This window comes from Ischnura elegans, chromosome 6, assembly GCF_921293095.1.
Source record: "Ischnura elegans chromosome 6, ioIscEleg1.1, whole genome shotgun sequence".
In the NCBI taxonomy this organism is placed as follows: Eukaryota; Metazoa; Arthropoda; class Insecta; order Odonata; family Coenagrionidae; genus Ischnura; species Ischnura elegans.
In genome coordinates this window covers 113,192,761-113,218,286 of record NC_060251.1, presented here as the reverse complement: position 1 = coordinate 113,218,286, position 25,526 = coordinate 113,192,761, and the positions used below count along the sequence as shown (strand labels likewise).

General features: G+C 39.0%; 2 protein-coding genes across 3 annotated transcripts in view; both read left to right on the top strand.

The window, feature by feature from the left end:
* The window catches only part of LOC124161515 (organic cation transporter protein-like), an 86,435-nt gene that overhangs the window by 11,545 nt on the left and 49,364 nt on the right, over window positions 1-25,526 (top strand). The window contains exon 1 of one of the 2 annotated variants that reach the window (XM_046537865.1): window positions 13,325-13,812. The exons of the other annotated variant lie outside the window; for it this stretch is intronic. The gene's annotated coding sequence lies outside the window, so the exon portion shown is untranslated. Of the gene's footprint in view, window positions 1-13,324; window positions 13,813-25,526 lie in introns of those variants that run through there. 2 annotated transcript variants of the gene reach the window in all.
* Window positions 4,309-5,326, top strand: LOC124161516. Its single transcript, XM_046537868.1, has 2 exons — window positions 4,309-4,816; window positions 4,895-5,326. The coding sequence occupies exons 1-2, from the start codon at window positions 4,506-4,508 to the stop codon at window positions 5,091-5,093; spliced, it is 510 nt and encodes a 169-aa protein (XP_046393824.1). The 5' UTR covers window positions 4,309-4,505; the 3' UTR covers window positions 5,094-5,326.

Here is a 25,526-nt window from a genome sequence, read left to right as displayed (position 1 = left end):
ATTGCCATTCGTCTAAACCGGTATTTCTAAAACCAAATAATTTGTATATTATGAATACACTAATCGTGGGTAACGAATCGCAATCAATGCCTTTCGTTTTCTTTGATGAAGGAGACTACCCTATTCTCCTCCCTTTCACTCTTCTTTAAAAAATTCCAAATTACTCTCAAGATCATTGGATTTTTATTATTTTTCTTGACCTGAACGAACTCTATACTATTCAGAGAAAACATGATCATCGTGTAAGAACCCAACTATGTTTCCAGGTCCGACAAAAACAATAAATTAAGAGTGATATTTTTCCAAAAGGATAAGTAGGAGAATTCGTCTTTCCCCGAATGATTTAGAACTTAAATAAATGATAGGCGAAACTTCAATTGCGCATTTTCTTGTTATTTTTCTTACTACTTTTTCATTATTTCTAGCATATGGGCTACGGGTCCATGGCTTTTCTCAGCATTTTCGTTTTCTTCCGAGATGTGCATGTATGTGCTAATATGTGGCCGGGCGCATTTATCTCGCGGCCAACTTCCGGAATGTCTCCCCAGAGAGCGTGTGTACACACAGCGTCAAAGGGCCTCGGCCACGAGCTGCCTAAGATAAGAATTGAGACTCTTGGTAGTGTTTTTAGAACTGGATAACCGTATCGTCACTATTCGCGTCCCTCCCTCACCGCGTCCAAGACTTTATTCTGAAATATCCTAGTAAGCATGGGAAAGAGCGATTTTTTTGCCCATATACAAGCATTTTAGGGATATGTTTTCTTTAATGTAATGTTACGTAAAACAAATTTTCAAAACTTGGTGATATCATTTGCACGTCGAAAATGCTTTGGTTTTAAATCGATTAAGCTGCAAATATGATTTGCAAAAGCGATATGTATATCATCACTTGTTAAATTCATATATTTATTGCAAAAATGAGAAAGTTATAAGACAGAGAACCTTATGTTGAGCCACACATGACTCACAAGGACTCAAAATGAAAAGGTAATTATGGGCTGCTTCTATAATTTTTTTGTTACACATAATGATTGCGATATTGATACATACTGGCGCAAATAATATCGCACAATCCTTCAAAAAAATCGTTCTTCTTCTTAAAAAAAATTACATAATTCACTTAGTGATAGCTTTTTTAGATGAAGGTAACACTTAAATGCTTAAAGGAAGGAATCATTTAATTAAAAATTCCTGAAAACTGCTTTCTTATGATGCTATTAAAATACCTTCCGGGATAAGTTAAGCCATTTACCTTAACAGGTGACGTTTTGTTACTGTATTGTCTATTCATCAAAAGCGGTGAAGTCAAATTATGGTACTCGGGGTTATTATTTTGAATTACATTGTGATCATTTGAAGTTTTATCAAACTGTGACTTCGCAAGCGATGTTTAAATGGTATCACTTTCATATCACCTGTGGGATGGAGACGTAAAAGTGATGCAGGTGGCTTAAAAGTGACATCTTTGAGATTTAAAACTGATACATGATGCCGCTAAGAAGTGCTCATGGTCTAGTTTCAGTGGCGTAGCCAGGAATTTCGTTCTGGGGGGGGGGGGGTCCAAAACCATGGGGAAACCATGGGGGGGTCCGAAACCAATGTTTCACAAACAGGGTACCAAGTAATGGATTTTAAACTAATTTTAACACTTTTAGTAATCGAAAAAACTTCATTTGTTAAAGAAATATTTTTTAAATTCATGATTTTTCAATATTTCGTTTTCTTTTATGAAGGAAAATAATTGTGTTTTTGTATTTCGGGGGTAGGAGTCCGGACCTCCGCTGGCTACGCCACTGCCAAGCTTGTATAGAAGTATCTCACTCACCCTCCTGTTCCGACCGTTCAGCGTCAGGGAATACCGCTGATTGGCTGATTCCATGGATACCAATGTTTGTTGAATCTCTTCTATAATTGGACTCGTTCACCTATTTCATTCAATAGTGAAGGAGTTTTTAAAAATAAAAATATCCGTTGTTTTCCGTCATTCCAGTCGTAGCCTATTTCTTGATCTATTGACGGCGAAAGGTTGATGGCATTATTTATTTCGCACATAAGTTGTTGACGTCCCGAACTCATACCACGTTTTTGCAACTTCTCCGGCCTTTTTCATGGACCTCGTGTGGTTCGTTTCTCTACACTTTTAATTAGCGATCGTGATTGAAGCTGAGCTTAAACACTCAGAGGCAGTGGGCCTTGCCATCTCAAAACAAACAGATTGTGCAAAATTATGTTAGGTGACCAACATTTCTCCCAGTTATTTATTAAAAAGATGTATCCTTATATTGAATTGTGATAGTTCCATTTTAGCTCAGAACTTAACTCCGGGGAAAGTTACGATCCTTTGTACATAGATGCGTCACGGAAAAAAGTCATATTTATGCTAATAACTGTAGAACCATATCACATAGAGCTGTGATTCATATTTCATTTGAAATTATATAGATATTTGAGCATTTTTAAATAATTCTAAATAAGTTTGAAGCGGTAATAAACAAAGAGTACATAATTAAACAATAAAAATAGCAATTCTTTAACGATTAATATTTCAAAAAATGTCTCATTTTATTATCTTCAAATTTTCAGGTTTATGCCTGTTCCATCATTTAATAACATTTTTTAAATAGCTTTTTTTATGTTTTATGCCATGTCAAAATCGCGAAAATACAACAAAATACGATTGGTTCAGCGGAATTGATGCGTTCACTAAAAAACTCAGATTCACTTACTCGCGCGGTTTGTTTGGATAGGTTAAGGTAGAACTCACCCCATACCAATTTTAACGGCAGTGGATTTTAGCCTTCAGCGTTCATTTCTTTTGCTCAGGACCTCCTCGCACTCCGATGGTTTTTCATTTGGGGTGTCAGAAGGTTTTATCCGGGATAACGAATCCTTGGGTAAATAACCGATCGCTCCAACCACTTGGCTATTACACTCCCCCAAGAATCAGGTTTGGAAATATTTATGTATTTAAAATTATATGATTAACTCGCTTATTTCTACGTGATTATCGTTAGAATTGATATTTTACTTCTCAATACATTTAATGGCTAATCAATAGATATTGTTTCTTTATCTAAATCTACATCTACATAATACCCCGCAAGCCGCCTAAAAGGCGTGTGGCAGGGGGTGTTAGGACACCAGCCGTTTACAGCTAAAAAAAATGAAGTATTCTAACGAAGTTGGGACTAGCATTTATTAAAGTCCTTTATGGTTCGGGGGAAAAACGAATTCCCAAATCTATCCGTTCGGCAAAACATAGCTCTTAATCTATCGCATCTATTGGACCTGGAAATATAGTGTGGCTCTAATGTTATATTCTCTGTGTCGCTCTTGAAGATATCCATTCTCAATTGTTCAAGCAGTCTAACAATAAGCCTAGCGCCTAGTCCGAGTCTCAAATACAGTGTTTGAAGTGAGTGCTTGAACATAATTTATTCCTTGACTTGTCCTATTCATTTGTCCATAAATAATTTATGCTAGGGAATGCACTTACTTGGATTTTAAGGCGGATAGTTTGTATATTTCTGGACAAAAATCTTTTCTAGTAAGCTTTAGGATTCACTTACAAGGAGAGGTTGTACAAGGCTTTGGATAGAATATGTATATTATTCAAAGCATTATGTATTAACTTTTCCAGTCTCCAAATTATATCTGTGTTAATGAGAAGCCACGTGGTTTCATCGTTGGCCTCATCTTCTTCGCAGCCACGTCCGAGCGCTCTGTTTATACTTATTGTGTCGCCATAACAACGTGTACAACGCTGCGCTCCACACGCGATGACTGCCGGATTTTATTTTAGACCCAATTTGAACAGCTTCCAAGGTTTTCCTCTCCCGTTTTTCTTTTGGTATAGCGTGCACTCCGTCTTGTCTAGCGTAGGTGTAGCACTGTCGCTCTAAGAAGGAATGACACGATGAAATTCGTGCTCCAATTGATTTGGGCGTAAATACTGTTCGCGGGTCGTTGCTCAGCTGTTTTGATCTCGCTCCTTGGTCGGATTCCCAACGGCGAATAGTGGGCTGAAATCGAAAGAAGCTGGCCAAAATGTCAAAAAGTTTTTTTCAGTTAGGAATGTGAAATAACGCATAAAAATTCTCAAATTTTTGCATAAAATCCCGCATTTAGTTACTTCATGTGCTCGTACGTTCATAATACAGATGGGGTCAAAGTTGGGCAAATTTCGCGAAAAACTACCACCTTAGTTTTTTCTTAAATTTACTAAAGTTAGCCTCTTGCTGTAGTACAAAGGAAATTCTAAATATTATTGTAAAGGCCGCTATACACGGCGAATGATCTTGCGAATGATCATGCTGAATGATCATGCGAATGAAATCATTCGCTGCGATGTAAATTTATGGGGTTATACACGGAGCATGACGACGCGCATGAAATTCGCGAATGATCTGCGCCCAGAGGATGCGCAATGGTACGCCTTAGCAACAATAGAGCTGTTTTGTTTACCTTTGTGTTTACCTTTGCGGCTTGTGTGGTGGTGTAAACATGAACAGCAGGCAAAGAAAAATAGCCGTTGCTTCGGCCGTAGCCGTTATTGCTGCCGCGGCCGTGCTATTAATGCAGCGAAACCGAAGAAGAAGAAGGAGCGTGTGGACGAGGCCGTGGATAGAAAGGAGAGATAGTGGCCGAGGGACGCTGTACATGGTTCAGGAGGAACTTCTTTTGGAGGACCGGACAGCCTTCCGGAATTTCCTCAGAATGACGGAGGAACAATTTGAAACTGTGTTAAATGTAACCCGTAGGGATTATGAGAAGGTCGACACTCTCATGAGAGGAGCCATATCCGCGGACAAGAGGTACTATGTTTGCTCCATTGTCATGGTGAAAGTATGAATATTGTGCTGCTTATGCTGCAAATAAATAACTGATTTCAGGCTTGCGTTAACTCTACGGTTCCTTGCCACTGGCGAGTCGTTCCGGTCATTAATGTATTCGACAAGAATCCATGAGACCACGATTGGACGAATAATTCCGGAAGTATGCTCGATCATTACAACTACCACCTTTCAAGGGCCCGTCGGGTGGTGGAGAATGCCTTCGGTATTCTTAGCAATAGGTTTCGTGTCTTCCTGACCACCATGAACCTAGCTCCAGAGAAAGTGGAAGTGGTGACACTGGCTGCCGTGACTTTACACAACTTTTTGTGTGGGAGTAACGTACCTACGCCTTATGTGGAGGACTACCTGAATGCCCTACCTGGATTACCTCAGCAAGGGGGAAACAGGCCTGGGAACTTGGCATTTCAAATTAGAAACGAATTTTGCTGTTATTTTAATTATTTGGCAGAGTGACTGTAATTTTTTAAATGTGCGCCCATAATTTCATTAATAAATAATTTTGTGATTATTTATTAATGAAATGATGGGTGAAATTATTTGTGATTTTGTAATTATTATTAGCATATTAATGAAATTGATACCTAGTGCTGATTTCAATATAACTGCAAGTATCGTAATTCCTTGTCTTTTGATTAGCTGCTCATCAGGTAATTTCCCAATCTTCATAAAATTATTTACTCTTGTTAGTGAGGGACTAGGGAAGAGCATAGTCATAGAGCACTCCAGTGAAGATGTTCCAATTATTCTTTTTTCCTCAAAATCAAAAGTCACCCTTGTTTGAATGATGGCTTCCAGTTCAGTGATAATACAGGACTTTTAATACTCTTAAATAAATAATAAGGTAAGCACCCATGGCTATTTAGAATAGAATGCAAATAACTATAGTAGATAGAGCGGTAAAGGTAATAAATCATAAGGGCTTATTTCATTGTATAAATTTATTACGTATATAATAGGGATTACTCCCTCCTCATCATTCCATCAAAAAAAAACCTTTTCAATCTCAAACATTAGCCTGCTCTTCTCCCTCCTATCATTTATGGCCTTAAGCCGCTGGGCCACCAGCCTCCCGAAAGCGTCTTCCTCGGAATCTTCATCCGACCCTTTGGCCAGAGTCCCCAATGCTGCCGCCGCCGCTTGCAGGAGCTCTGCAGCTTGCTCCGGGTTAAGGGAATCCATCCTTCTCTTCTTGCCCCTAGCAGCAGAGGTGGATGGGCCGGCCATCGACCTGCTGCAATCGGAGGGGGTAGGTGAGGGAGTGGCAGATGAATCTTGTACCTCCAGCACAGACCCATCGTCATCGAGGAGGAGCTCCCACTCCAGCTCCATAGCAGGGACACCACTTTCCTAGAAAGGATGAATGCATTAACTGTAGAAAAAGGATCTTCTGAGAAAACGTCGGCAGAAACAAAGAAGCTACAAATTCATGCAATTGTGCATTTATTTAGGCACTGCAGGAAATCCATTTTCCTTATTACCCTAGCGGGCTTGAGTAAGTGGAATTATACAGCGGAGGTATAACTCCTTTTCAACACTCCAAAATGCTTATTGTTTTCATTAGCTATTCTTTATGAAATATCGTTGTAACATTATGAAGCAGAGCAAATAATGCAATGATAGCAACTCTTGTTCATTTCCATATCACTGCTTACCTCGGTCAACTCCAAGGGAGAGGTATGGGGCCTAACACTAATCGTCTCCTCCAAAAACTGCATGGCCTTGAAATAATATAGCGAGGGTGTTCGCACCTGCAAGAAAAGCATGTGAAATTAAATGCTTGAAATATACATACCACAGGAAATTGTCGACATAAACTTATTGAAGAGAATGTACGAACCGTATCGGCGCCTGAACCACTTTTCTTTGTGGCATCCACCTTCCTCTTCTCCGCCATGTAATTTGTGCGGAGGGCATGCCACTTCTTCCGGCACTCCTCCGCTGTTGTGTTGGGCCTGTCCATAGTGAAAACAATGTCAATTGGATCATACCTTTTTCTGATATAATTGCGTAACTAACGCACTTATTTAAAAATTCATCTTCAACGGTGCTATTGGCAAGCCCATGAATATTTCCCGATTTGAGGCGCTTGTGTAATAGTGACATATTGCAGATATTTATTAATATCATCCATTAAGAATTTGTTAATTTAACCTAATCATAAATTCCGAACAGGTAGCGGCAACATCCTTATTAAAATAACAACTCTGTTGGTCAGCCACATAAATCTACCGATTTCAAAACTGCTAGTGCTTTATATTTAAATGTTTTTATCTAAGGTTCTTTCTATTGATTATTGTAACTTGGCACTTTCGGATAAATTTGAATTACGGGATTCATCACTTATGTATTTCATGTACATGTCTTTCTATATTACAAAAAATAATAAATTTATGTACACAATAGCACTTCGTCCTTTTTCCAAGCCATTTTTCCGTCTCTGTTTCTGCGAAAGCGTCCACCGTATCAAAATTATCAACAGAAGTCCCGTTACTCCTAGTGAAAAACACCGCTTTTTTAATAAAAGACGGTCGAATTTCAGTATATCATATGAGAAACTCCATGGGCAAGTCATGGTTCACTGGTTCCGTTTCTTCATCCATAGTTCCGTTTCCGAAAACAGACAAGATGGTCGCCGCGCGCTAGCGCACATCCATCATTCACAGGATCATGCGATCAAAAATAGAACATGTTCTAATTTTCGTTGAATGATCATGCGCATGACGGATCATTCGCGAATTTTTCCGTCATACACGGCGAATGATTTCATTCGCATGATCATTCAGCATGATCATTCGCCAAATCATTCGCCGTGTATAGCGGCCTTAATATACAGCCCATTTTATTCTATTCCATTATTTTTCTAAGATTTAGTTTATTTGAACCTGTTTTAGCCAATGTTTTTGCGTATATGCACTGAAAATGTAAGTATCTAATGCCTCCAAGTTCCGCTAAGTGACTTATACTGTGCAATGCTAATAAGGGTCTAAATTGTGGATCTGAAGTAAAATCCGGTGCATACTTCTAACCCCAATTTTTATTTTTTCGAGCGTGCAGTCGACTCCGATTGCGGCCGGCTTACAGTGGTACACAATCGTAAATAGCTGGTCAGCAATGCAAATCGAAGTTTAATTGTGTGAATTTTTTATCGTCTGATATGGTGAATTGATGATTTTTTTCTGAAATTTACTAACTTCGGCCTCTTGCTGAAGTGTTATGTATATCCTTTTAGGAAAACCTATAATGCCATTATAACTTACAGTTCTTATTAAACTATTGTATGATTATTCAAAGATTTTAATTTATTTGCAACAAAATGGCGGAGATAATGTGCCATGAAATACATTTGGGAGTGCATTGTTGCGTCATTGTTGTATTGATATAGAAGCATGCAAAGTTGGACAATAGCAGCCGCCGACGTGCGAGCTACCGAACAAGCAGAGCGCGAATTTCAGGGAGACGTCACCGTTCGCCGGTGGGACCGATTTCTATTCTAACAAATGAAAACTTTGCCATGAAGTCAGTGCTGCTAATGTATAAAACATGGTACTTATCAAGTATAGGTTACTACTGGAAATTTGCCCTTTCTAAAATTTCAATTTCGAAGAAATTTGAAAGGAAAACATTTTTAAAACCAATATGTGAACTGGCCAGCCGGTTCTGAAGAAAAGGGGCGAACCGGGGCTCCGGTACGGAGCTATTCGGAAACAAGTGAACCGTCTCAAGCGCAAAGGTGAAGCATCTTATCGCAGCTGAGCGCGAGATTCGGACACGGCTTGAATTTGCGCAAATTTCGGGGTCTTCTCATTACAAAAGTTATATTTTCTCTATGCATCATAACGTTTAAAATTGTCTTTGCTCGTATGGAAATGATTCTGTTACAAAATTGCATCATCTATCGTTGATAGGCAAGTTCTCGCGCTAAAAATGGATTTTTTTCAAGTTCCACTGCATACTTTCACCTTACACCATGAGTGGCATTAAACAATTGCCGTCAATGGCGCGAAGGAAGCTGACATATCTCGGCGTTCCCAGTTGCTGTCCTTGCATTTTTTCAACCGTGCTACAGTAGTAACACTTTTTTTTAAAAGCTGTCGGTTTTTTTATATGTGGCAGATGATTATTAACTCCAAGGCTTTCCAACACCTTCCTTATTTGGTCCTGTTTCTATTAATACTTCCTCAACTCATAGTCGGTCCCGCATTTGAAACGCCCTCTTTCCCCTCCACGACGCGAACAGCGTTGAGACGGTCGCCCGGAATGGAATTCCTATTCGTCTGCTTCATCTATTGACCCCATCCACATTTTAAAGATTGCTCTCAGCCGGCCATGAACTATCTTTAACGATCATCTTCATCTTTTTCTTGTTTCTCTGATTTCTTCTATTATTTCGAATTTTTCATTGTAAATGTGTTACTGGAACATACTGCTCATTTAATTTTGTCCTTTTGGGTTTTTAACCCCTTGCTAAATAAATAAATTAGTCGACAATCTTAAGATTAGTTAGTACTTCGCTCTCCTATCTGCTTAATTTTAGATATTTACGTGATTCATCCGTGAGTTCAAGATAACCTTCATCATTCTTCGGTAACAGCACATTTATAATGCTTCCACTCTTGACTTCTCTGCGGCTGTCAAAGTCCAATCTCATGTCAAGGGGGGCTTTTAAGTTTTTTATTCCTCTTCTTTTTGCCTAATGATCTAATAGAAAAGGACTGATTCTACAAATTCTGAATGATGCGCAAAGTCATGTTTCACTGCCATTTGACACATGCTTCAACTAACAAGTTGCCTTGTGATCGCCTTTTCTTTAAGGCTTTTGGAAGATTTCTCTTTTCTCCCTCTCTTCTTATTACTTCCTCGTTATTTCCGATCCAGTTCACCTGCATCATTCTTCGGTAGCACCATTAAATATTATATAGAATGTATTGAGAATAAATGGGTCGCTCCACCCTTGCGACACGAGTGGCGACTTTTTTAAACCCTTTTGAATGCAGAGACCTCTACATTGCACTCTCAACACTACTCCGTCACCATGTCGGTGGCTCTGCATTGTTAGTCTAAGCACCCACTACCGCCGCTAATTCTTTTGAGGAGATGGGCAGATTCTTTTGAGGAAATGGGCATGTTTTTATGATAAAATATATATGTACAAATACGACTGCACGTTATTGCCACACTTAAATACATAACTCCACTACCGACTATGGTTTTACACTCCATGTTATTTTCATGATACGACTTCCATACAGAGTGTAGATATCATGGCCGGTAGTGGAGTTATATATTTAAGTGCGTATATAACCATTTTTTGTTCATATTTTATCATGGATATATTGAATTTCCACCACGTCAAGCCTGAAACGATTTCATAGATACTATGTTTGTTTTATAGTTCATTGAGCGTATGAAGATCGTCAGTCATTCAAAAGATTTTAGGTGTTTTCCGGAGCCTGTGGGAACCAAACCAAAAATATATGAAGCGTGACAACTATGGAAACGACGGAATTATAAGTGAACATATTTTATGGAGGTATTAGAAATATTTATTGCTGACGTATAACACATTTATCTTAATTTTCAGTTGGAATCTTGAAAATAAACACACTCCACACGTGTCTGTCATGTATCAATAATCGTATTGCCGCCACTACGCTGTCAGCCATGATAGTTTTTGTTGTCTTTTGTTTGCTGTGTGTCTTCTCTTGTTTCTCGCGTGGCACCTCGGTTGTTGTTCAGCGGTGATGGCGTGAAGGCATGCCGATGTAGCCATGTGTCTGTGTTTGGTGATAAATATCGCTTCACAGCGAATCGTGCATAGTCTACATAATTGAGGAAAAGGACTCAACAGTGTCGACGCCTATTCTTCGACAGAGTCTGCCATTAGCGATGTGCCAAACGATCGTGGGCTGCTAGACTCCACTTCATAGTTGTAATGAGGCAATCTAGAGGGCTCTGATGCGCGTTGGTTGACGACACATCTTTAGGGCCGACTTGGAGGGTCCTCTCATTGTAAGATTCGTGGGGCCAACGCCCGCAATCGGCCGAAATCTATTTTTCGAATGGCCGTCTCTTTTGTGCGATGCGTTTGATTCGTCCTTTGAAAAGCGCTCGGACTCCGCTCAAGAGGTTGGGTCTCGGCGCGGACTCTTGTAATGGCCCTCGCTTAATTGGATTGAATTGACCCGACCGAACCTTAAGGACTCGTTCACCATTTCTTTCATGTTTTGTCGATTGCGATAGAAAAGTTTTGAAACTATGGAGAACCGTGTTTTTCCGTTTTTATCGATCCGCCGCCTACTTCTTGATTTATTAGCGGCGAAATTTAGACGGCCCTTTCGCTGAAAAGTTTATGACGTCACTGACTCTTACCGTGAGACTCACTGCTTCCCTGCTTCTTCATAGTTTCCCTTAATAATTCATTCATCTTTGGCTGTGCAGCTGCAATCGTGCGTATATGCACGCGCTGCCACTGGTTTCGACGTATTAAAGAGATGGCCGGAGATATCTTTTGTACACATAATAAAAATCAAAAAGGTATCGCTATGCTGCTAGGGTAGCGACAGTGTAATCTGATCATCCGCTTATAAAAAAAGCGCTCAATTCCTTTGGTCATTTCTCTATTACCTCGACAATGACAACGTTTTTCATCACTGGAGTGTTGTTTACCATAAAGCAAGTAATTTGAGCTCTACAGCCTCGATGGCGAAACAGAAAATGAGTCTCCACTGGCCGTAACGTTAGAGATCACGTCACAGGTACGAAGCAAATTACTGTTGGTTTGATGGAACGAAAGGATTCGCAACAGTGCATAACCCCTAGACTCTTCAACCGGAAACCTTCGCGAGCACTCCTCAACTTCAAAGGAAACTTTGGGAGGTTTGAAGTTGAGTTACACTGCTGAGTTGAGTTGAGAACTACACTGAGTTACCTTGGTTACACTCAAACACACATACATATCACACTCAATCCTTGTGCTCAGCTCTGGGATAAATCGTATAAAATCGTTTCAGGCTTGATGGTGGAAGTTCGCTCTATCCATGATGAAGAACACAATTGGTAATTTCCACACTTTTTAATTCGACACTCAGCAATCGACCATGGTTTCAACACATTGTGTCATTTTCAAGAATGAGGCGAGAAAAAAAGAGAGAGGTTAGGCGCTCGCTTCTCGGTTACACGGAGAAAAAAAGGGTGTCGTTAAAACTACCGCACTGTTCCTGGTTGAAAGCCCCTGGGGTACATTAACGCGAATCGAGGTTAAAATTAGCAGAATCCTTGTTAGTGTTGCCAGACCCTGTCCAACATTATGATTAGCCGGAATTTTGGTGACGGCTGCCTGGTTAATTTGACTAGATAGCGGCTTAGGATCTGTTTAAATAGTATGTAAAGGTCAAGGTCCAAGGTCCAATGCCCAAGGTCAATGTTTCCGTAAATTTATTCATGATAGAATCAATCACACAGGCCAACAATGAAAACACTTTTTGACTGAAAAGACCGTATTCTTATGTTTTTAAAGTTGCTGAATCCAAATATGATGGTTTTAAAGTTGTATCACCCACCATTTATTCACATTTTACAGTTAAATTTATGAAATTAAGCAATATTTTTAGACTTTAACAGCTTTTTTTATAGTTATAATAAAATTGAAAAGTAGGTCTAATGAACGAAGATAATGGGGGATTACTGTTGGTACTTTACCGAGAAGTTCAGCAAGCGATTAATCGCAGAAAAAGCTACACAAGAAGCTTCAAGGAAAAAAGGGAAAGAAAATGTAGACCAATTCCAGTTGATAAGTAAGCCCTGTATTATCACGCTGTAGTAAATACAAGCAATTTTATCACGATGTGGTGAACAGTAAATACAAACAATTTTATGATGTAACACAGTGTTTCATTGATTTCCCTGTATGCCGTATAGGGGTATTAGACAAAATATTAAAATACGTATTGCTTGGAAACTATGGGTGATACAAAAAACTAAAGCCAGGTTTGGATTCGGTACATACAAATGTATAAAGATCAGCTATTAGAATAAAAAAAGTTTTCAAACAAAATTTTTTGCTGGGCTGTGTTATCAGAAGGCGTAAAAAAATCTGACCGGATCAATATCTACTGCACCGTGAAGTAATTGTAACCATAAATCCAGTCGGTACATATTTTATTTCACTGTGCATTAAAATAGCACCGGGATCCTAGTTAATCTAGCTATAATTTTGTCCGTGTGACTTCCTACATGCTTCCAATGGCCTCGGACAGGCGTCGGTCTTGTTCCATAGATAGTATCAGCCTCCCAACGAGTGAAAAGCATTCGAAGGCGCGCTTGCAACCGACAGACACGTGGCTTGAGGCAGTATAACCGCCTCAATCTCACGCGTGGATAACGGTTGAGTTAGTTTATCTCGTTTTTGGACCTTTTTTTATCGTTTATCATCGTTTTTCACGCGTAAAGGGAACGTGTGTCTGACGTCCTCTCGTCGTAATACGTAGTCTACCGCCGTCACAGGGAGCGGCTATGTCTAACAAGTGGCTTATAAGTGGCAGACGAAGCTCTTTAATTTCATGATCTGCGTAAAAAAAAATGTGTGTTGCGTAACAGTATCCCGCGCGGGTGAGGTAAATAATTGTTGAAAACCTTCTGATGAGTGAGGGAGAGCATTGAAAAGAAAGGTCTTTCTTTTTTTATTGAACGCAATGGATTAATTGTGGTGCATATTCGCTAGGGAAGAGTAATGGTGCCTCGAGAGGAATTTTGAAGTAGAGTATCTCGTAAATACTCTCGTCGAGAACGATTCTTCAATTGAAGCAGCCTCCCATTTCATTTTATGCCGGAGTTCTTCGCCATTGTGACATCCTCAACTGTGCTCTAGTGCTTACGTTGTTCCAAATCCACTCTTTGATGACGGCGGCGTGACAGGTGGTGGAGAATATTTTTAACGACAAGGATCGAGTAATAAGGTTAGTATTAAGTATCATGTTTACCCAATTAAATGCCGCCTGCAAGTACACTAATTTTACTGAGATCAACCCCAAATAACTTCAGCAACAATCCCAAGTTTTAGTCGTATCCAGGGTAAATATTTCCTTCATTGATGTATTTTGTCTTTCTTTCCCTGTCGGTGTATCATTTTTTTAATAGTATTGATTAATAAAATCAATGGTTTGCGAGTGCACTTCGTAGAATGGTGACATGATGAATTGAAAAGTAAACTTCGTCGTTTTCCTCACAGTATTTATTACAACACTCAACCGGTTTAGACCGTTTCAGGTCATTACCTAGAGGTGATCAACCCCAGTGTTCGAACTTTCACCTCTTTATAAATACCATAAAAAGTAGAAACAGGTTGAGCTTTTTAAAATAAATACCATGTGGGATACAACAAAGCTTACCTTTAGATCCATAACTAGTTATTTAGCCAGTTTGGAGTTTCTTAGAGATTACACAACGTGGAGTCTGTTTTTAGCTTGGAGTTTTAGCTGAGCAATCAATTTTCTCGGAATTTTATATTTTTTTTCATTTTAAATGTCCACGTATAGAAATATTGCCAATTTGCAGTGGTATTATAACGAAATAAAATTATGAAGCAAATACCTATAAACAATATATAAAAGAGAATCGGGAAGAGGCTGAATAAATAAGTGATGCTATCGATTATCGGAGAGATGAAATAGCACCAAATTTGTGAAGGCGTTCGGGGAGAGAGAAAGGGATAAAAGGGTGGAGGAATGGAATTAAGAAAGTGAGGGTGGGGGTGGAAAAAGGTGAGCGTTGAATGAGTGATAATAATCTGGGAACTGGTTCTATATGGAACTGTAAGTGGGTATTATTTATAATGTTTAAAATTAATTATATTCAATTTAGAGACTTCTCTGAAAATAGAGTCGTCATTTCAATATTGGCTCGATTTCAATATCTATGAACTTAAAAAAGAAAATAGAAATAATTATCTTCTAAAATGGAATATTTTCTTTGTCACGGAACTCCTGTTAAAAGTAATGTTTAAAATTATTTTCTTCGAACTGCCGTTGACGTAAGTTCCACAAGCTGAATAATTAAACAAATAGATATTCCAAATACTTTGGTTTAGTCGAACTGATGAGTTGCCTCACGAATATTACAACATTATATGCTCCAGGGAACAATACCTAAGAATTTAAAAAAAAGCTTAGTGAAGTGTCTGATCTGGTGTTTACCACTTTACGGTGCGGAAACGTAGATACTTAGGAAGGAGAGCGGTATAAGGCTTTCGTTATGTGGGTGTGGCGGAGAATGGATAAGGTGAAGTGGACGGAGAGGAGGAGGAACGACAAAGTGCTGGACATGGTGGGTGAGGATAGACAGCTTCTATATGAGATACGAAAGAGATAGAATGTCGCCTTGGCAGTACTTGGCGGGATCAGTAGAAGATACAGAAAACACTCAAGGGGGGGGGGGGGCGCAAAAGATATTTTGAGCTACCTTTACTTTAATCGTAATGAAAAATAGTCAAGTTACATGCAAAGTTTAAGAAAGTTTTATTGAAACTGATTATACACATATACAGGACAATACCATCTTATGACATAAAAAGTTACAATTGTGGTTATGCAAATATTCGGCAATGAAGGAAATGGCATTTATCACCGGGGGGGCGCGCCCCCCATTCGTATCCGCCACTGGTGGGGATGTTGAAAACAGTGTTGGAGGGTAGAATGTCGGGTAAGCGAAGGGGAGGAAGGAAGAGAATAGGATTTTTAGATAGAATGATGGAGAGTAGGCCTTATTTTGAGTTGAAGACAGAATGCTGAAGTGAGTTGAAGATTGTTGAATTGAAGTACATGTAAGGAAGGGAGACTGCCAGAATGCTTCTTTGCACACCATGGAAACCCACCTTAATCGGTAGAATACTTTAATAATTAAAATAATAATAGATTCTCCTGCCAACCTCTAAATGTACTGTCATCCTCCATGCATTTAAATGTAATTACTTAATAGGGTAGTTTCCTTCATGAAAGAAAACGAAAGGCATTGATTGCGCTTCGTTACCCACCATTAGTGTATACATAATATACAAATTATTTGGTTTTGGAAATACCAGTTTACACGAATGTTAATGGCCAATTTTAACCTCACTTGAAAAAGGCCAGGTTGGTGCCCATGCGATGCCACTCCACTTGACGTCAAAGGGAACTAGTTTATATGCGAGTAGATAGGAGTTTTACATCGTCTGAGATTACCAATACATGCATGAGGCACACAGCTCAGGGAAATATCTCTTAATAATCACCTATTAAAACTGGCTAAGGTCGGAAAGTTTCCTTCGTTTGATAAGGTATTAATAATCATTATTTAAACCAAGCGCTACCACCTAGCAGGGTACTCTGCTACCTGCTAGCATCCTGCGTCGTATCAGCGCTCAAAGCGCCCCAATCAGCGCCCCAAGGTCACCTCACTTGCGGCAGCGGGAACCAAAAGGACGTCACACGGAGTTTTCCTAGCATTCATGCTTGGCCGTCGCGTTTTCGCGCGCTCGAAATTTTTCACTGTTTCTTTAATCACAAAATATAGATAACGTCATTTAAAATCTAAAAGTGTGAAATTCGTGCTCCAGGAGTAATAATCTTTTGATTTAGGCAATAAAAAAATAAAAGGAAACCACCCTATTCGCGGACAGTGGAGCGATCCAAACTTCACGAATAAGTAATCTATAAATGGAAGCAAAATTTATGTTTATTATAAAATCCATGCAGTTTTGAATATTTGAACGACATCGAGACAAATGGATCGCCCTGCCCCAATCATAGCGTAGCAGACTTTTTTTTAAACCGACTGAAAATCCCGAGCGAAGCGGCATTGTAAATCAAGTTTCAAACGGGATGGGCCTCCCCAAATGCATTTCCATTGGTTTTTCTGCCCGAGATTTTGTTTAACCTCGTCGTGGATATTTTTAATTTATCTTCACCCTTCATTCTGTCATGGTTGCTTGACACACGTTGTCCTTGGCCTTGAACTTCTTGCTCTTCGACCTGACAACTACGATCCTCCTCCTTATCGTGACCAATTCTAGAGGTCATGGAACTTATACTATCGACGAGATGGTTAATCTCCTTCATAATGTTCCGAACGGAATGAGATAACTCATGACGACAACTTTAATGTACGCCTCGTTCCGTAATTTCTTTTTTTTTAATGAATGAGCAAATGGATACGCCAGAACTTAAGAGTTAGGCTAAAAGTATACTGCGGGTAACTGGCACCCTCTTCTATAAACACTCTCTGGATTATTTGAACCGTAATATTTTACAATTAAAAATAGTAAATCTCCCAAAGCATGGCCAATGCTTATCCACGCTAATTCTCCGTTGGCTACTCTCTATTGCTCAGTCTGGGCCATTTTTAGATTACGAATGAGTCACATATCCAATTTACGCTTATACGCTTTATCCAAACCTTACAAAGTTTGATTTCTTTATTTCCAATATCTGTTCTTAATCACTCAAGCAATCCAAGGCTAGCAGGCAGCCCCCGAGAATGAAGCATCTCCATCTACATAATACCCTGCGAGCCACCTCTAGGGTGTTTGGCAGGGGGTGATCAATCACCAGCATGCAATTGGACTTTCACATGCACACCACACGGTCCAAAATAAGTCACGCATACTAACAAATTATTTAATTATTACCACATGCTGTTAGAAATAATAATAAATTTCAGAAACGTGCATCAAGTTATGCATAAGTTAGTAGGCAACACTACAAGTCATACAATGTATTTATGAGTTCTAATGCTGTCTTTATCATCTGTTATTGATCGTGGAAAAAAGACATTCTGAATCTGTTTGTTGTACAGTCTAAATCTAAATACAGTCTAAATCCCTACCTATCAAATGAATTTTGACATTTTTCGAAGCAACCATTCACTTCCTTCTGACATTCAAAGTTCCGCTCCTTTTTTCCTTCGTCGCTGCTGCTTCATCTCCAGTCGTCTTTTCCTCTCTGAATCTGAACTGAACTACATCTACATACTACCCTGCAAGCCGCCTCATCAGGCGTGTGGCGGAGGGTGTCAGCGAACCACCCGTTAACAAATGAAAAGGAAAATAGAAGTTCCACCTAGCATTTACGTGAAATACTTGATTGTTCGGGGAAAAACGAATTCCCATATCTATTCGTTCGGCAAAATATATCCCTTAATCTATCATTTCTGTCGGATTTGGAAATATTGTGGGTTCTAACGTGATGGTCTCCGTGTCACTCTGAATATATATCCATTCTCATTTGCTCGTCGAATCCTAGCTTCTTCAGGACTCTTCCACGGATATTTCTTATATATATTCCCCACGATAGGTTAGAACAGTGGCGTAACTATGGGGGGTGGATGAGGTGGATAGATCCCCCCCCCAAAGCCTCGGAGAAATAAAAATAATATTCAAAACTATTTGCTATTTTGGACACAGTAAATTTTAACGTAACCTTTTAATGAAACCCAAATTTTAAGTGCCAAAATTATGTAAGATGTATTTTTGCAGGCATGTTATTTTTACAAAATTTTCCCAAACCGGGGGGGGGGGGGAGGTGGGAGGTCGCCCTTCCCCATCCCCCCCAAACATATTCCTAGCTACGCCACTGGGTTCGAAGTTATCCCAACTCCCAGATACTTCACTTCATCTGCCGCATTTATATTGAAACCACACAGAACTTAATGCCTGATTACACGATACATTAACACGTACAAGTTAATGTCTAAATGTATGAACGCGTTATTGACCACGAAAGTGCACCGTGTAACCACCCAGCTTGTGCGAACGCATGTACAGAAAATAGCACCTTTTCGAATTTGGTCCATGAATGTTCCGTTCCGGTCCACCAAAATCGTTCATGAATTCACACATTAATTCCTTGAAGTCAATTTACCGTGTAACCAGACCTATACGCATGGGGATAGTCGGACTACTTAGGCAATAAACGTAACGCTACGAATTTGCTCATATTAATCGCAGCTTCGCCCAAGTAATCGCACATACTCCATCGAAGACTTCTCTCTCCGTTGTTATCTATCCTCGAATCGCCGTCTCACCTTAAAATCCACTGCGGTCAACACCAAGTGAAGTATTTTATCATCGCGAGCGGTAAAATTGATGACAGACACGTTTAATTCGACATTTGCTCTCGTCCCCTCCCCTGACATCCCTATCGCTATCTTATCGGCGAAAGCTCTCCCATTTGTCATCTGAAGGTCAGGCACAGCCTTGAATTGAAAGGTCTTCCCCGTGAGTGGGAAAATCAATTCCTTCACGAAAGAAATAAGTACTAATGCAATTCCTGGCGCCCTGTGGTCGGCGTCTGGCTCAGAGAATTTCCCTTGGGGGAAAATCGATTGGAAAACTGGGAATGCTCTGAATCAGCCCCTTGTGATTTTCGTTGGAAATATTTATAATCAGTGGAAATCATTGCTACTGAGGAGAGATATATAGAAAGAGGAAAAGGAATAAGCCTGTGTTTTATAGACTTGGAAAAGGCTTTCGATATGGTAAATTGGAAGAAACTGATGGAAATTATGAAGATGAAGAAAGTAGACTGGAAGGAAAGAAGACTAATAAGTGAATTGTATTTGGGACAAAAGGCAGCAGTGAAAGCGAATGAAAATATGACTGAATGGGTGGAGCTAGGTAGAGGGGTTAGGCAAGGATGTTGTTTGTCACCAACTATGTTCAATATGTATGTTGAAGACATGATGAGTGTGACATTGGATGAAAGAGAAGAGGGAATAAGTATTGGTGGAGTAAAAATAAGATGCATTAAATTTGCTGATGATATGGTGGTTTTAGCAGAGGACACAGAGTCATTGCAGATATTGGTAACAGGGTTGGAGGAAGGAATGGAAGCATATGGAATGAAAATAAACGTTAAGACGACTAAAGTGATAAAAGTGAGAAATGTAGATGGTATGAGGGTGAAGACAAAAGAAGGTGAAAAACAGAATGTGAGAAGCTACAGCTACATGGGAACTTTGTTAACTGAAGACTGGAAAAGTATAAGAGAAATAAAAAGAAGGATAGGAATGGCGAAAGAAATTTTCAAGAGGAAGAAGAGAGCCTTGTGTAACAAGGCACTGGAATTAAAATTGAGGAAGAGATTGGTGAAATTCTATGTGTGGAGTGTTAAAAATTAAAATTACAGTAACAATTACAAGTCTTTACTATCAGATTGTAGAGACCACCTGACAACCGGCGAATAGTGCAGTAAAAATTTCGAATAACTGAGTTATAGAAATTGCTAAAGTTGCAATTTCACTTGCAATACAACCAATTATGACTACTATAACAACACAAGGGGTGTGATATTTTTTACCCATCATAAGTAAGCTACAGCACAAGAGTGACTGAACTTGTAAATAAGCAATTTATGATACTCAGGGATTCGAAGTCATCTATAGGCCCAGGTAAAGAAGTGAAATCATTAAAGTAATTGTCGATTGCTAGCAAGTAACGATTACAACGGAAGTAACGGTTCCTCGAAAATGAAAAGGAGACTTCGTTGATTTCCACTATTTTATTTTGTCCGAACGACATGTTTCGAACCTCAGAGGTCATTATCAAGTACAAAAATGATAATGACCTCTATGGTTCGGAACATGTCGTACGGACAAAATAAATTAGTGGAAATCAACGAAGTCTCCTTTTCATTTTCGAGTATTAACTTCCGCATAGTTGAGCCTAATAATAGGGTGGTCCTATTATTTTTTATTGCTTAAATCGAAAGATTATTACTCCTGGAGTACGTATTTCACGCTTTTAGATTTTTAAATGACGATATCTATTTTTCGCGATTAAATGAAAAGTGAGAATTTTCAAGCGCGCGAAAACGCGACGCGTAAGTAGGAATGATGGGAAAAAGTCCGTGCGACGCATTTCTGGTTCCCCCTCCCGCCTTGTGAGGTGACCTTGATCGAGGCTCTGAGCGCTGATAGGACGCAGGATGCCAGCGGGTAGCTGAGTACCTTGCTGGCTGGTAGCGCTTGGCTTAAAAAAGGTTTATTAATACCTTATCAAACGAAGAAAACTTTCCGACCTTAGCCAGTTTTAATAGGTGATTATTAAGACATGTTTCCCTGAGCTCTGCGCCTCATGCATGCATTGGTAACCTCAGACGATGTATAACTCCTATCCTCTCGTGTAGAAACTAGGTCCCTGTGACGTCACGTGGAGTGGAATCGCATGCGCCAATCTGGCCTTTTTCAAATGAGGATAAAATTTGACCCTTGCCATTCGTCTAAACCGGTATTTCAAAAACCAAATAATTTGTGTATTATGAATACACTAATGGTGGGTAACGAATCGCAATCAATGCCTTTCGTTTTCTTTGATGAAGGAAACTACCCTAATGAACGAAGTAGTGGTTCCTCTTTTTACCATAAGGAGAAAATTAAATTTTAAAAATTAAATATCGTAAATTGTATTAGTTACATGTAAAAATTACTGCAAAAGTAATCGCTGCCAGTAATCCGATTACTTTTACTCGATTACTTACCATCACTGAATATAGTCACATACAAAACATTAGCATCGTCCACAGATTTTTATTTACCGCACCATATTTCGACTACTTTCGTCAGTTACAAGGAAGAACAGCACCTAATGCGAAATAAGAAGGTCAATCAATAAGCCCTTAAAATTTCCGAGGGATAGCTCTCTTAGAATCAAAAATTATTTTTTCCCAGCAAGCATCTTGTCTAGTCAGATGATAGAGGTTCAGCTTCACTTGTTTATAAAAATGGATAAAAAGAGTTTTCTTACGGTGGACAAAGATTAGTTTTTTTGACTGATTCAACGCCGAAAGAAACCAAAGCTAATTTGAATGAAGCTTATGGAGGTTATCCTAAGAAGCTTATCCTAAGTTACCAACTACTTACGATTGTTTCAATGAATTTAAACGTGGCCGGACATTCAAAACATGGATAACGTTCCAGATGCCCTATGTAGATGCCTACCCCCGAAATGATTGACAATGGGATGTTTTGAATATCGGAGAGTGGAAAGGGTGCAAAATATGCCATATTTTGCCCATTTGCCTTTGTTGTGTGTGTTGTTTTCGTCAGGAGAAGCTAAAAAATAAACACTGAAACTTTGATTCATAACTTTCTTCCTTTTAAACGATTGCACACCGAATATTTTTACTAGCGAATTAATTTTTCTATTATTATTTTATTTCATTTATTTCTTTGCCTTTTTTTCTTTCTTTGGTTGCAAGGAGCAAATTTACATTATTTTTTCTTGTTTATTCTAAAGTTGATATACATTTTCAACAATCGAACATAATTAAAACTATAAGAAGTGGAAGCGTATATAAAAAAACTCATAGAAGAGCATGATGAGGGAGTGTGTCTGTAGTTGGAACTGTAGGATCATAGTTTCAAATGCATGTGCGTTAAGTGTTATTAGTTCCCCCAAGTCTGGACTTAAAATTATTGCTCTAGTTGAGTTATGAATTGGTTTACTGAGGGAATTTTATTTGTCGTCGCAATGTTACTTTTTATCCCAGAGAATATTTAAAGGAATTTACTGTGGACGACACCGAATCTGCTTGAAGCCCCTCCATCACCAAACTCCGCATAAGCGCAAACAAATTTCAGTTCAAACTGATGACTTCAATTTAACACGTGTAAAAATAGTTTCTTTCTGCCGACAGCAAACGCAAAAACACTGGGTGACAAAAGCTATGCACCATGCGATAGGCGTACAGACAGCGTTATCCAGATGTTAGCGAATTAGGCTGGGAGTCGCTGGTGACTCGGAGACTGCGCGCTACGCTTTAGATTTCTTGAACAATTGAGAAGGGATATATTTTAGAGCGACACGGAGAATATCATATTAGAGCCACACTATATTTCCAGGTCCGACAGAAGCGATAAATTTAGAGAGATATTTAGCCGAACGGATAGATATGCGAATTCGTTTTTCCCCCGAACTATAAAGGATTTCATTAAATGCTAGTCGTAATTTCCTTAGAGCACTTATCTATTGCCAAAAAATATGTTTGCTGTGACCGAGATTAAAATTATGACTGTCTTTATGCTTTCAAGCATAGAATTGGTATTTCAAAACAGTAAGAGGCACGTTATCATTGGGAATATCATTGATTCCGTAAAAAAAAGGTGTTACTTTCATGTTGATGGTGATAAAAAATATTATTTTCGGTAACCAGTGGACGAAATCTTCGTGCCACTATGAAAGCTTCGACAGTTAGTCCGGAGAAAAAACAGGATCAACTATCTACTTCAAGTTTTATTCTTCAACCATTTTTAAAGAGTCACAACAAAGTAAAAAAACAAACCCTTGACTACAAAAAAGTACATAGATACTTTTTTCTGTTGATAAAAAAATGGCATTGTCCGCGAATATACGAAATATACATTTCATGGAAATCTTAACACTCCCCCTCGGGCAATACCTGTTTTGAAAATGCAATAATCATTTCACCTTCAATCTCTGAATGAGTACCAAACAACACAAGACATTATAATTATAAAATATTCAAACATCTTAAATTCTATTGTACAGATCCTTAAGTCCTATCATCTTTGATAGCACTTTGATTCTTGTCCCTGGCAGTCTTTTAGTAAATATATCCGCAGTATTCTTGTCTGATGGTACATATATAAAATACACCATTTTTTCTTTGACTTGTTCCATGATGAAATGGTATTTAACAAAGAAATGTTTGTTTCCTTCAGTTATAACATCATTTTTGGCAATGGCAATGGAACTCTCATTATCACAATAAATAACACAAGGTTTAGGCATTAAACATCCTTGATTAATTTCTATTAACAACTCTGATAACCATACTATTTCAGTTACACACTCATACAATGCAATAAACTCTGCATGAGTTGATGAGGTTGCCATGCATTTTTGCTTCCTTGCTCGCCAGATAAATGGAGCCCCTGCTAAAGAAATATGATATCCTGTAATGGACTTACAATAACCTTTACTGCCTGCCCAGTCTGCATCAGAGTATGCATTAATTTTACTTTGACATTTTTGATAACATAAAGCATAACCTCTAGTCTTAGATAAAAATCTAAACATAGGCTTGACATTTTTCCAATCAGTTTGACAAGGCTCCTCCATATACTGACTTAAAATACACACAGCATAGGAAATGTCTGATCTTGTATTTCCAGACAAATGCAACAAACAGCCTATTGCTTTTCGATACAAATAATTGCTTATTTGGTTCTCGACATCTCTCTCTTGAAAATCTACTGGTAAAGGAGTATTCACCCCATGGCAATCTTGTATCTCGAATTCTTCCAACATATATTTTATATAATTCTCCTGATCAATATATACCACACTTCTTTCAGGTCTCTGTATTCTGATGGACAAAATATTATGGGCTGAACCAAGATCCTTGACTCCTACATGCTTACCTAGATAACACTTAAACTGTGATATCTTGTCCTTCGTTCCGACAAGCAACATATCATCAACATAAACCCCTACTTTAAGGTCAGACATGCTAAAAATACATGGATCACTTAAACACTGTTTTAATCCATACACAGACAAAATTGAGCTTAGATGCAAATACCAATTTCTACCTGATTGCTTTAAACCGTATATACTCTTGTTTAACTTACATACATAAAACTTTCTATCAACCGTTATATTCTCTCCGAGATATTTTGGTATCTCCATGTACACATCCTCTTCTAATTTACTGTTTAAATATGCCCCTACAATATCCAACTGATCCATTTCTAAATCTGTCTCAACAGCAATAGCTATAAGAAGCCTCAGACTTTTCTTTTGAATAACAGGACTAAATGTGTCATGGTAATCAACTCCATGAATTTGACCATATCCCTGAGCAACTAACCTTGCCTTGAACTTTATAATTTCCCCTTTATCATTACGTTTCAAAGCAAACACCCATTTTGAACCTACAATATTTAATCCCTCTGGTCTTGGCACTATTTCCCATGTCCCTTGGTCTGACAAAACTTTTACTTCTTCTTGAATTGCCTGTTTCCAAAACTCAGAATCTTTACTATTTAAAGCCTCTGTTACTGTCCCTGGAATGGAAGTACACTCAATACTTGCATGAGCATAGTTGCAGCTTTGACAAGATGTTGGCTTCCTAACACGCTTTGACCTCCTTGGAATGGACTGGCTTGGTACCTCACCTGCAACCTCACCAGGGTCAAGGTTTGTCACTGGTACCTCTAAATTAGTAACTGTGGGTAGTAACAAGACAGGCTGTTCAACGTCATCCTCCAAAACTGCAACACGAGGCGCTGCCTCCTCTGGTATCTCAGGCACTGCTCCCCCTGAAACTGAATCTGGGACCACTGGAGTCAGACCTGGGATCACCACCGGGTGTGATGAAATTTGGTTTGATTTAGTCTCCTCAGCTTTTCCATCGCCTGTGAAAACATAGCCTTGTTCCACAATGTCTTCTCCTGGATCAGGTTTGCCATCGCTGTCTAGATCGGGAATCTTGATTGTTGGATCCGGAAGGTGGAATGAAAATGCCTACATCTTAATCAGACGTTTATTATCACCCGATGGCCGCTCTCAGTGAGCACGTCCGTTTTGTCCCAAGTCCAGTCAGAGAGAGAGCCTTATTCCCCAAGCTATCCCATACATACCAAAAACAAAGCAATAACAATATTTTCCAATATGGCG